This window comes from Arvicola amphibius, chromosome 9 (genome assembly GCF_903992535.2).
Source record: "Arvicola amphibius chromosome 9, mArvAmp1.2, whole genome shotgun sequence".
Classification (NCBI taxonomy): domain Eukaryota; kingdom Metazoa; phylum Chordata; class Mammalia; order Rodentia; family Cricetidae; genus Arvicola; species Arvicola amphibius.
The window spans coordinates 90,376,429-90,388,839 of NC_052055.2; the positions used below are offsets into that span (position 1 = coordinate 90,376,429).

The 12,411-nt window shown below is 45.6% G+C and overlaps 1 protein-coding gene across 2 annotated transcripts in view; it reads right to left on the reverse strand.

The window, feature by feature from the left end:
- Window positions 1–3,693: 3,693 nt before the first annotated feature.
- Window positions 3,694–12,411, reverse strand: part of Fam168b (family with sequence similarity 168 member B) — a 29,530-nt gene continuing 20,812 nt past the window's right edge. Inside the window, exons 4-7 of one of the 2 annotated variants that reach the window (XM_038341950.1) lie at window positions 8,327–8,469; window positions 8,055–8,229; window positions 6,243–6,372; window positions 3,694–5,538 (exon numbers count right to left, since the gene is read on the reverse strand). In XM_038341950.1, the coding sequence (XP_038197878.1) occupies window positions 6,260–6,372; window positions 8,055–8,229; window positions 8,327–8,469 (431 nt within the window). In that variant the 3' untranslated portion in view covers window positions 3,694–5,538; window positions 6,243–6,259. Of the gene's footprint in view, window positions 5,539–6,242; window positions 6,373–8,054; window positions 8,251–8,326; window positions 8,470–12,411 lie in introns of both variants that reach the window. The other variant, XM_038341949.1, reaches the window with a different exon arrangement.

The window sequence follows — 12,411 nt, forward strand, 5'->3', positions numbered from 1 at the left end:
AGCTGTATTAACTCTGGGCCCCGCCTCTGGCCTCTTCCCCACTGCTAGGGCAGTGTTGCACGGGTACCAGCCTCTGCCTATACTCTGGACCTGCGCAGGGCCTCCACCATAGTGAGCCTGCAAGCCACAGCTCAGAACCACTGGCCAGGCAGTGCAAATTGGGCTCATCTGCTCTGGACATTCTTTGGAAAGCTTATCTCCACTCCTGCTTCCTCTGGGCAGGAGACCAAAGTCTGTGGCCATGAGCCACTGCAAAAGCAGGTGTGTGCCCCTCTGCTCTCCATTTGTCCTTCAGGCCCCCCCCAGTCCACTTGCAACTTCAGAGGTCAGGACTGCACTCCTAACTCTACCCATAGCTGTCCTTATGCTTCCTGGCTCCTCTAGACACTGCTGGCTGCCAGACACCCTCTTTGTGACATGTGCAATGAGAAGAAAATCATACAGTCAGCCGTGTACTTGGTTCCAGGTTAGTGGCAGTTCCCTGTAACTGGGGTGGCTGTACACAAACCCAGTCCCCTTTCATTATGATTCTGTTGTGTTGTTTCTCTAACAATGGAGAACTGTTAATGACACAGAAAGATTGCCTTACCTAGTGAGTGTGAGAAGCCATAAGGACTGAATTCTGTGGCCTAGCATGGACTGACTCCTCATGGGGCACACAGACAGGCCTGCATATCGTGCAGAGCCCATAGGATTCAGAAGCATGGTCAGTTACTCTTGCACTGTACCTTCGCTAATCCAGAAACCACATTTAATTTCATAAAGAAACTTAAGAAAAGTAACCTGGCTGCTGGTCAATTGATGATGTACGTGTGAATTTCCTCTTCCGTGTGCTGCCCATTCCTCCTAGGGTTGGTATCCTCCTCTGCCCTCAGCTACTCTGTTCTTAGCCTAGGGAAGTGTTGCTCATGAGGCCACAGCCACAGGGCTCCTGGCAGAAGTGGGCTTAAGCTACTGTAGAGGCCCAAAGGGAGAAGGAGGAAAGCAAGCAAAAGAGCCACAGATGGCAGTGGGTACCCAGATTCCCTCCTACCCCCTGGAGGATCCAGCTAATTGGCATATGTGAGCTAAGGGGATGGGTTTGGTGGTATTTCTGAGTCCCAGCATCCTCCTTACTGAACTGAAGGATACAGGAGTTTATGTAGAGAGCTACTCAAGCCTCTACCTCCTACATTACCAAGGAGGACCCCCTCCACCAAAGTCAACTGAGGACTGAACACACAGCATCACCCCAACCCCCTGGCAATCTCCTGCCCGGGAGAAGTAGCAGCATATGCCAGTCAGGACATCACCTCTGACAAAACTCACAAGAAAAAGAATACAGAATATGCAACACAAGTCAATCTTTATTGAAAACTGCAGTATTAATACATAACAATTCCTGTTACAATAAACGTGCTTTTAAGGATTTTAAATCTGAGCTCATCTACTCATCAGATTGCATAAAAAATTAAAACAGTATGAATTTACATTTAGTTGAACTGGCTCGGGATGGACAGTCTGTCCATTCCTATTGTATTGACACATAAGTTCAATGAAGAGGCAAGGGATGCCTTTAACACTGGAAGACAATGCTGACTTAAGCATAAAAAAGTACCAAGAAAACAGTGTAAAAAAGTATTTAAAAATAAAAGTTTAAAAAAAGAAGAACCTTTTCTGTTCAGTCACAGCCTATCAGGCTCCTTGGGGCCTCCAGCTGCCACAATAACCCTGCTGGGAGCCAGTCCCCAGTGTGACCTAACTGGTCTATTATACTGCCCAGTCTGCACCAGACCCACCCACAGCCCTTCCTGGGAGCTGCCTGCTATACCAATCAGATCCTCGCATCTCATGTACAACTACGGCAGTTCCTAGACCAAAAAGCTGCTGCCTCCCATCCCATAATTCTAGTAAGATTTATTCCACAGGTTTTCTGTTCTTCAAATGAAGAGGGATAGGGGGAAAGGAATCCTCTAAGACATGGGGAATAATTTTAACTGTTCCTACGAAACCATATTATTCTTTCTGGGAATCAGTCCATCAAATGTTGAAGACTGGGCAGGAGAAGTAATTCAAGAACTATGCAAACCCGGGAGGTGCGCTAGACATGAGTAAGCTCCACACTCCACACTGTTCAGCCAGCTGCCCTCCTGCCCTCCAGCAACCCTCAGAAAGCACCAGAGAAAAGGACCAGCAGCTGTAACTGCCACCGCACCCTAGGAGGTCCTGTGCCATCCAGCAGTGCCAGGTACACAACTACAGATGTCAGCTGCCGAGTGAGAGGTGGTCCCACAGTAATACTGTACTCCAATATTCAGAAAGGAGAGCTGAGGAAATCTGAAGCAGCGCCAGTGTTTAAGGTTTATGCCTGCCAGCCTCTCTCAACCACAGGCACACTCAGTCACAAAGGCCCAAGTCGGAAGCCAGTGAGCTCAAAGATCCCCAATAAGATTCCCCTCACTATAGCATATTCCCAAAGAAACATCCATCACCCCTCCTGTTAGAAACACCACCTCCGCAAAACACTCAATAGCTGCTACCCAGAATGCTAACTGGTCAGCCAACAGCCACTCAATGGTTCTTCCAAAGAAGACCAAAAGACAGGAGACAAAAGTTCTGGAGGAGCACTTCTTCCATGCCTGTAACCTCACTAGCCTAATCCTGATGGTGGCCTTAACTTCTCAGGGAGCACGCAGGTTCTTTAAAAACCCAACAGCACTACTGAGCTTTACACTACAAATAGCAGCAGCAGAGGAAGAAAGCTCCCTAGCCTCTGGGGAGGCAGCAGAGAATAAACTTTAAAAATTAAAAAAAAAAAAAAAAAACAAAAAACCCAAGCAACAATGTCCATGTTCACAGAATCAGGCCCTTTGCCTGCCTGCCTTACTTTCTAAAAGAATTCAGCTGAAGGACTCTAGTTGGGAATGTTACACACATAAAAAGCACACTTTCTTGGAATGTTCCTCAATATTTTGGGGATACCTATGCAGCTATGTAATAGAATACTGGCCCGAGTTCTAGTCCTAAATTTTACTGAGACTGACTGCTGTTGGAATACCACCTGTGACAGTCTGTTACTATCCGTATGCCCAGATTTTCACCTGACAGGTGAGATCTGTCCCCAGCAGATTCCATAGGTGATGGCCTGATGGTTTCACAACAGAAAAGGCTTCCTTTCCACACAGATGAGCTGTATGATACACAAGTGTCTGATAGCCACTCAATTCAATTTGAAAGAAAAAGAATGGTCTGTTACCAGTTACAGGGCAAGTGTGAAACTGAGGGATCAGCAGGAGGGGATGGCATCTCACTATTCTTTCTCCTGAGAACTCGGGGCCTGTGGAAACACACACTGTGTGCAGCTGCGAGCAGACCCAAGGACTTGCTAACTTCCTGCTGTAGGCAAACAACCCTACCCTTCACAGGCAGAGAGACAGGTATGCTTAGTTGGGATGGGTGAGGGAGCCTTTTAAAACACATGCGAAAATCACGGGTACATTTGTTCCACTGATCTATGATCATTCACTTGGGAAAACCACCCTCTCTCTGTTGGGTCCAGGGGAAACCTTGGAATCAGCAACACTGCAAACCATCCACCGCACAGATGGGAATCCCAACATGAAGTACAGATACAAGCTGTGTGCCTACAGCAAATGTTTCTATTTCTGTGCACTATGTGCATTCTTACTCTACACCACACACACACACACACACACACACACACACCCCACACGGTTAAGTGCTCATGAGGCAATTAAACATACTCATCCATAAACATTCTATGTTCATGGATATTAGGAATGAGAACTCTTGTGTTTACACTGATCCATGCAGAAATTTTCCACAACTTCTTATAAAATAAAATGCTAGAAACAAATTATGAAGAGCACGACTATAAAAATAAGGTTTCCAAAGGCTCAATGTTCAGATGACCACCCTCCAGTCAAGCTGATTGCTAATGAGGCAAACTCCACACCAACTTGGAAGCCCTGACCTTGCTGCCAGAGACAAGCACCCCTTCCAACCAAAACCCAACACTTCAACGGGGGAACAAAACAAAACACATCCCCATTTGATGGCCCCCAGAAAGGTCCTGCCCTTCTGACCCACACTGAACAGAAACACTCTCACAGATTCAAGCTGGGCATATGCAGGCAAAAAGAACCTTCTTGATATCTTATGTACATACTCAGATTACACACTCAAAATCTTTCCCACAACACATCTGGACAGGCAAGTATAGCCCAAAACTGTCTGGCCCTTTCCACTCTCCACATCTGCTTGATTCTGAGTGCTGTCAGAAAAAGGTGGCAAAATAGGCTCACAGGACATTTATACAGACTTTCTAGGCCTCACTCCAGCTAGACACAAAAGGACAGGTTGTCATCAGGTAAATGACCCTGGGACAAGCTACGTTACTTCTACATTTTTAGACATAATCTCAGCCCTGCTTCTCTACAAGAAACATGGGAACTAACTTAAAATACACTTATTCCCTTTTTAACCAGTCTTAAATATACACCACTCCCCACAGCACACACTGACATCTCTGCCCTTCTTTGCGGGTGAATACAGCTGTGCCTGTGTGTTTTTAGGGGACTCAATTATTTCTCAGGGGGAAAGAAAGGGATGATTCCCTAAGCGAAATAAAACAAAAGACAATACCACCTCAGTGTGGCCATTCCTCTTTGACATCCTCCTTCCTGGGAAGACAGTTTAGTTCTACACTGGACTTTCCCAACAGTCCCAACAGATACACAGAACATATCCTGTAAGATGCACAATGGAAATTCAGATGGCAGAGACACTGCTCTCCTGACACACAGACCACTCTTTATCCCAGCACTACTGGCTCCCAGCTCTCGTATTTCCTGGTGGGCTTCAGTACATCCCTGCTTCTCAGACCACACTTCAGCTGAAATGAAGGAAAGGACCCTACTATACCTGCTGCTGCTCTGGAGCCACCACAGACTCACTCTCTCCCAGTCCCTGCAGCTCCCTCCAGGTTCATCAGCGCCAAAAACACAGGTTGCTGAAAACTACAAGTCTGTGTCCCTACCTGGCAACCCTCATCACCCCAAGAATCCCCTTCAGTACTCTAGCTGCTTCTTGAGGACATTCACTTGCACATGTGTAACTTGGAGACTCAGCATACATGACAACAGTGCATGAGTGGCACAGGCTGTAGAACACAGTCCAGTCCTTTGGATTCTGCATGTGATGGTTTTGCATTAGCCACTGCAGGTAGATTGAGCAAGCTTTTTGTGTTTGTTTTTATAAACATGCATTCAACTAGATATGATTCAGAATAGAGCAATACTCCCTTTTTATCATTACAGTTAGCTAAAAAAATTGCCAGGCAGTCCACAAAACAGGATTTGCTTTAAAACCAACCCAGAGTTAGTTGGAGACTAGCGAGCTGGGACCTGCTGGGCTGGGATGCAGTCGTGTTTAGCTAAGTGTAGAGAGCATTAAGAAGAAAGTCCTGGTTGGAGGCACAAGGCCTGCAGCACCAGCTGTGGAACCCAATGAAGTGACTGCACAGCTCCATCCTCAAATCTGGGAAAGAATGACAAACAGTCATACAGGCTCTTGGCACCTCTGCCTCAAAATCTCCAAAGGACAGCAGTAGCCACAACTGCTGCATTTGTTCCCCGTACCAGAGATACACCCTGTGCCCCATACCCCTATTGTAACTGGAACCCTACAAACTGCAGCAAGCAGAAGGGTGAAACATGCCCATTACAGAAGCAGCAAGATGCAGTGTGAAAAATTTAACACTCAATGGCCTCCTTTTGGAACATCATAAGAATAAAAACAAAATTCTGCACTGTCCCCATGTAAAGAGCAGGTGCACCTTTCTCTTAAGTTCTTAGCAAGAGGAAATCTCAATAGAAGAACAGGAACTGCTTCCACCAGGCTGGCCTGTAGGCATGTTTGTGTGGCATTTTCTTGACTGCTAATTAATGAGGTAAGGTCTAGAGGTGTGGTCCCTGGGCAGGCGGACTAGGATATATAAGGAAGGCAGCTGAGCTCGGGAGGGAGCGAGCCAATCAGCAGTCAACTTCCATGGTCTATGCTTCAGTTCCTGCCTCAGACTCCAATTATGGTGGACTAAACCTTCCCTTCCCCAAGCTGGTTTTGCTTAGTTTTATGAGCGAAGCAAACTGGAATAGAGCTAAGTCTGACGTCAGCTTCCCACTTCCTCAGGGAAATGCACTTCACCAGGACCCGCTCAGCCAGCAGACCTGACAAGTACTTACATTAATTTGCAGGGTAATCACCACTGAGGGGGCACATAGCTGTAGGTGGGTGTTCCTGGGGCTCGGTATGTGGGGACAGTGACTGGGTGAGGGGCGACAGGAGTTGGAGAATGAGCAGTCAACAGGGTACCTGGAAGAAAGGGAAATACTTCATACAAAAGGCACATTGACCTCTCCAGAGAGCAGATCTTCACCACGTGGCCTCTGAAAAAGCACATGACCTGAATTCCTTGTGAAGGGATATACAAGGGAAGAGGAACAGTCTTGATCCAGGGGTCAAATCTCTGAACAGATTATCCCGAAGTGCTGAAAGGTATTATAACCACAGCAGTCTGTGGTCATAATATGCTTGTCACTCCCCTTCAGGTCATACACACTAATTCTGCCAGATGACATGGCTATAAAATGAGAAAGGGAGTACTACTTAAAAAGGAAGGAAATTCTGACATGTGAGTACCCGAAGTGAACTCCGAGATCACTGTGCTCAGTGAAAGAGCCAGTGAGGAAAGGACAGCACCTGTTCCCACTTACATGAGGTTCTGAAGTTGTCAGATTCAGAGACAGAACACAGACCAGTGGATGCCACTGCTCGGGGAAGGAAAAAGAAGAGTATTTGTTTAATGGATAGAGGGGTTTTAGATCTGCAGGGTGAATGTTCTGGAGACCTGTTTCACGGCAGCGTAGGTATACTTAACACAGAGTTGTATATTGGAGGGAGGGAGAGAAGGGGGGGAGAGGGGAAGAGAGATAAAAACAGCACACACAAGATGAGACAGGGAGGGGGAGAAAAGCGACAAAGAGCGTGAACACACGCACGAGGTAGTCCTCTACCCCATAATAAGCAGGTACACTCAGCAATGGCCAGCATGACTGAGGTTAACCCTCAGGCAGCAGCAGTCTATGCTAGTCTTCTTCATGTTAGCCACAAACTCGGACACATCAAATGGAGATTCTAAGCAGTAATAAACAGAATCTCACGGTGCTAAGTATGACAATGATTTCCTTATGTTGAAGTCCAGGAAAATTTTCTAAAGAATGGCTTGAAGCCAGGTGGCGTACACCTCTAACCCCAGCACTTGAGAGACAGAGGCAGGTGAATCTCTGTGAGCTTGAGCCCAGAGTGGTCTACAGAGCAAATGCCAGGACAGGCTCCAAAGCTATAAACAGAAACCCTGTCTTGAGAAACAAAACAAAACAAATAAAGAACAGCTTGACTCTTTTTCTTCTTCTTAAATCCCAGTCATCGGGAACAAATGACCATGCATGGAAAAGCTTAAAGGAAGCAACATATACCAAAAGGTCAAGAAGTGAAATCATCCTTAGGCCTTCCTTCCAATCCCATGCTTCCATTTTCCTGATTCAATGCATAAATGGCACAGGGTTTCTGCAAGCAGCTATTCCCTCTAGCAACACAAAACCAGCTTTTTTGAACACTTCCTCATTATTGCAGCCTGACAACAGAAATAGCTGGCCCATCTGGAATACAAAGTACCTACCCCACTGTTCACACTTTAGCTGCTCATGGGTAATGGTGCCAAATGAGGGCTTCCTGACACTCCTCGTTCCTACTGCCAAATGGGCACCTAGCTCACTGACAAAGCATGCTATTCAGTTATGCTCCACAGTAGAGGCTACTTGACTCATGGCCTGTTCATGAAAGGAGAGAGAAAAGAGAGGAGGGGAGGGGGCAGTCCTCCCACACAAATGAAGCCATGAGACTCTAACGCCAAGGGTCAGAACTTCATGAATTCTCCCCACTTCAGTCAATTCTCAGGCTGCTGCAGAAAACACATACCAAGAACTAGGACTCACCTGACATGGCCATTGTGGTCCCAGCAACCATGCCCATGGTGACCCCGCTGCCTCTAGGAGGAGGGATGGGAGCAGGGTAGACAGTTGCTGGCATGCCATTGGGCTGCACCACCGTGGTGTGGTGAATGACATGAGGGGGTGCTGCATACAGAGGCTGTGTATAGTACGTGCCTTGCTGTGGGGAAAACAGAGACAACTGCCAGAGGGTCCCAGGGCTGTAGAGATATGATGGAACCAACCCTCCCTAAAGTGTAGGGCATGCCCAAGCATACCTGGGCATACGGGCTCTGCTGGGGATAGGCACTTCTCACTGGGTACACGGCCGTCTGGTAGGGGTTGGGGGAGGAGGAGTATGGTGGCACAGCTCCGCTGGTTGGGGAACAGGACACTTTATAAGGTGTACCAGGAGTGTAGCCTGAAAGAAAGAAATAAAAAGCCTGAGTTAACCCAGCCAATGCCAAACAAGGACAACTATGCAGAGAGGAGCCAGGGCTACCACCAATCATGAACACAATGTAAATCTGTTGCCACTGAAGCCCTGCCTCTCTCCTTTAGTAAGACCTGGGCGCCTTGGCTCTCTGTTTAAGTATGTATGTATAGTGGTGAGTTCTGTAGAGCATATATGCACAGAAGAACCTGTCCTGTCTTGCTGGAATAGAAACTGCTATGGCCTCCCTCAGTTTAACTTGGGATAATGAATGGCACACACATCTTTTCATCCTGCAATTAAGGTACAGAAGTCTATCTTAGTGAATTAAGCAAGTATACACAAAAACTTCACTACAAGCAAGCTTATCTCTAAGTTGTTCGTTACAGCAAAACTAAAAAAAACAACCAAACACTAAAGCCTGACAAAGTACTGTAGTATAAAAAATCTGAGTCAAGGGGAGTAGGCTCAGTTGCATCATTCTTACCAAAGATAAAATGAAAACAGCAATAAAGCAGAGTATAAAACAGAAGACATGAGAAGATGTTGAGGAAATGGTTCAGCAGCTAAGAGCACAAACTGCTATTCTTGAGGACCCAAGTTCAGTTCCCAGCACCCACATTCGGCCACTTAAAACCACCTTTAACTCTAGCTCCACAGGCTCCAACCCCCTCTTCTGCCCTCCAGGGATACTGACTTACATGCAAAAACCCACACACAAACACACATAACCAAATAATTTCTTAAAAGGAAAAGAAATACAACATATAAAGCTACGTGACAAAAGGGGAAGAGAAGATGGGATCTTTCAGGCCTGTGAGGCTACTTCCAGAATCTGTACTCTCTGGTGGCAGGAAGGTGAATACATAGTCTGACTCCACCCACTAAAGTATCTCATCAGAGCTGGGAACTGCAGGTTACAAGATGTATTCAGAAGCTGAGAAAGGGCTCAAGAAGGGCAGACTAATTAGCTACTGGGGGAAAGCAGAGTTCAGACACCTGCTATTGGCCAACAGTCATTCTCTGGAACATCCAATGGGAACCAATTGCTGATACGCAGTACAAACTCCAAGATAACTGAATTTACTTAAAGCCAGATGAATACATGCTGCAAATAGCTAACAGGAAACTCCAGGAAGAATCCAGTGATTGAAAACTTCAAGGCAGTGGCCAGGGCAGGAAAATGAGAATTTCCTGACTTGCTGGAACAGAAACTGCTATGGCCTCCCTTGGCATTAACAGCACATACACTTCCTCATCCTGCAATTAAGGTCCTTTCAAAAGAATCAAGCACAGACTGTGGTGGCAGAGTGCAACCATCCAAACACAGCAAACATCACACTTGCACTCTGAAGATAGCTTTCTATTCTCATTAACTCTATCCAGCAATGAGTCCTGATGTGGGAGTGTCTTCTGTTTTCTGTTGATTTCATTAGTTAATAAAGAAACTGCCTTTATTATGGGTGGAGAAGACAGAACAGAATGCTGGGAAGAAGGGAAGTGGGGCAGTCACCATGACTCTCCTCTCCGAGATGGACGCAGGCTAAGATCCTTCCCAGCACTCAGAGGCAGGGACGGGCAGACCTCTGAGTTCAAGGCCACTCTGATCTACTCTATGGGGCTATTTTCAGACACCCAGGGCCACCACCTCATGGTGCTACACAGATTATTAGAAATGGGTTAATCAAGACGTGAGAATTAGCTAATAAGAGGCTGAAACAAATGGGCCAGGCAGTGTTTAAAAGAATACAGTTTCCGTGTAATTATTTCGGGGCATAAGCTAGCCAGGAGGCCGGGATCCGGGCGGAAGGAACACAGCCCGCCGCTCTCACTAGAGAGTCCGTTCTGAAGAGGCCATGATGGCCTTCACGTTCTTGTTGGTGCAAACTTGTGGCATAGGGCACTCACCTGTCCACGGAGCATCAGAACTGCAAACTCTCAAGGTACAGACACATGTCTCTGAGATGCAAGCAACACCCCCTAGGGGCCACAACAGAACTTGGAAAAGATGTTCACCAGCCTACACATAAATCCTCATCAACAGGAAACTGCGATCTAGGCATATAACACTACTTATCAATCACTAAGAAAAACCTTACAAATGAAGCACAAACCTCACTGGATTTTCAAAGCTAGACACAGAACACATAACAAATAATCATATACATATCTAACAACCACCTAGTCCACCTTGAAAGCAACAGACTGGCATATGTATTTTAAAATTTCAAAGTTTTAAGTATCTAGAAGAAATCAGGAAGGGGAGAGGGAAGGGAAGCCCTTCCAGTATAATGAAAGTGTCCCAAATTTTCTTTGGGTGATGGCTCCACAGTACGAAAGTTCAACTGTGAAAATTCAGGTCAATACACACTAAATATGTGAATATTTGTGCACAAATTGTGTTTCAATTTTAAAAGAATGAACTGAGTATAACAATTTTAATTTTAATTATATTATTAGTAGAGGGAATTAATGACTTCTACAATATCTACAAATTTTAAATATATCAACTTTTAATATTGGTAATTTGCCAAGAGAGTCAAATATACAACTTTTCCATTAGGATTTATAAAGCAAGTGAACAGGCAAGAGACTATCATAGCTCAGATCTTAAGAATTCCCAAAAGGCCCATGTGGTAAAGGCTGGTGTGGCGGTGTGGCAGTACAAGAGGTAGCTGCTCCTTTAAGATAGAGCCTAGTTGTGAGAAGTCTTCAAGGTCACTAGGGGTGTGCTCTCCAAGTGGGCTGTGGGACACATCTGTAGGTGAGTGCTGTTGCTTCATGATGGTATACGCAGTTTTAAGTATGTTCAACTTTATTATATGCCAATTATACCACAATAAATTTGTAAATGCTTTTAAGTTAGGGAAAACCAATTTAAGATCCCTCCAGTTCTGGGTTCAGTGACACTGCAGGAACAGCCCCAACTTCATCATGAAAAGAATAAGCACTCGTCACTAGGCCAAGTCATGGGAGCAGGACAGCATCTGTCTGTCTGTCACAGACATTGAGCCAGGTCCTACGGTCTACAAGAGGAACCTGACTTTTAGGAGGAAAGATGGGAAGCAGAACACTCACAGAAGTACGGTGTATGCAGGAGGAGAGGGGCACCAACAGAGTGCGGAGCAAGGCTGACACAAAACAAACAGCAGGGATCTGGGAAGGATTTGGGTCCCTCCCTGTCAAACCAGTCCTTCACCTATCACAACCACAATCATGCCAGACGGAACAGTCACTTCACAGGTGACTCCCACTAAACTGTTAAAATCAGCTTCTGCCCCATCATCTCCATGAACTTCAACTGAGCTATCTTGCCAGAAATTCATGTGTGCAAGTTCTGCACTCTGAAAGCGGAGGCAGGAGACAACGGATCTGAGGCTAGCGTGGGTGTCTACTCAAAACCAAACTACAAAAGGGGAGGGAGATCTGCCAAGCAATCACCAACCATGTGAGGGAAATAGCAACACTCAAAAGGCTCAAATGTGTCGCACTTTAAGAACAGATGCTGAATGTTAGTCTGGAACCACATTCAGAACTTGTAGTTTTCACAAGGGTTAAAAAAAAAAAAAAAAACCGGGCCCACTTTCTACATCGCACAATAAAAAACTAAAAATAAACAATCACAATAAAGATGACTAATTTAGGTATGATAATAGCATTACACATGCTGTTAGAGATATTTCTAAAAATCATCAAAATGATGTATGAGAGTTGCTTCAAAATAACCAGGAAAAATGATAGATGAAATAACAACTTGGAGCTGTGGCAATCAAAACCAAGTGACGGGGAAGTGGGAACTACATTCTCACAAGCTTGGGTATACGCCTGAAATTGTTTCTAGAAAGGAGTAATAGTACGTGTAGACTCTTAGCATTCAGGAAGCTAAGGCAGGAGGATGGAAAATTCAAAATCGTCCTAAGCTATATACAG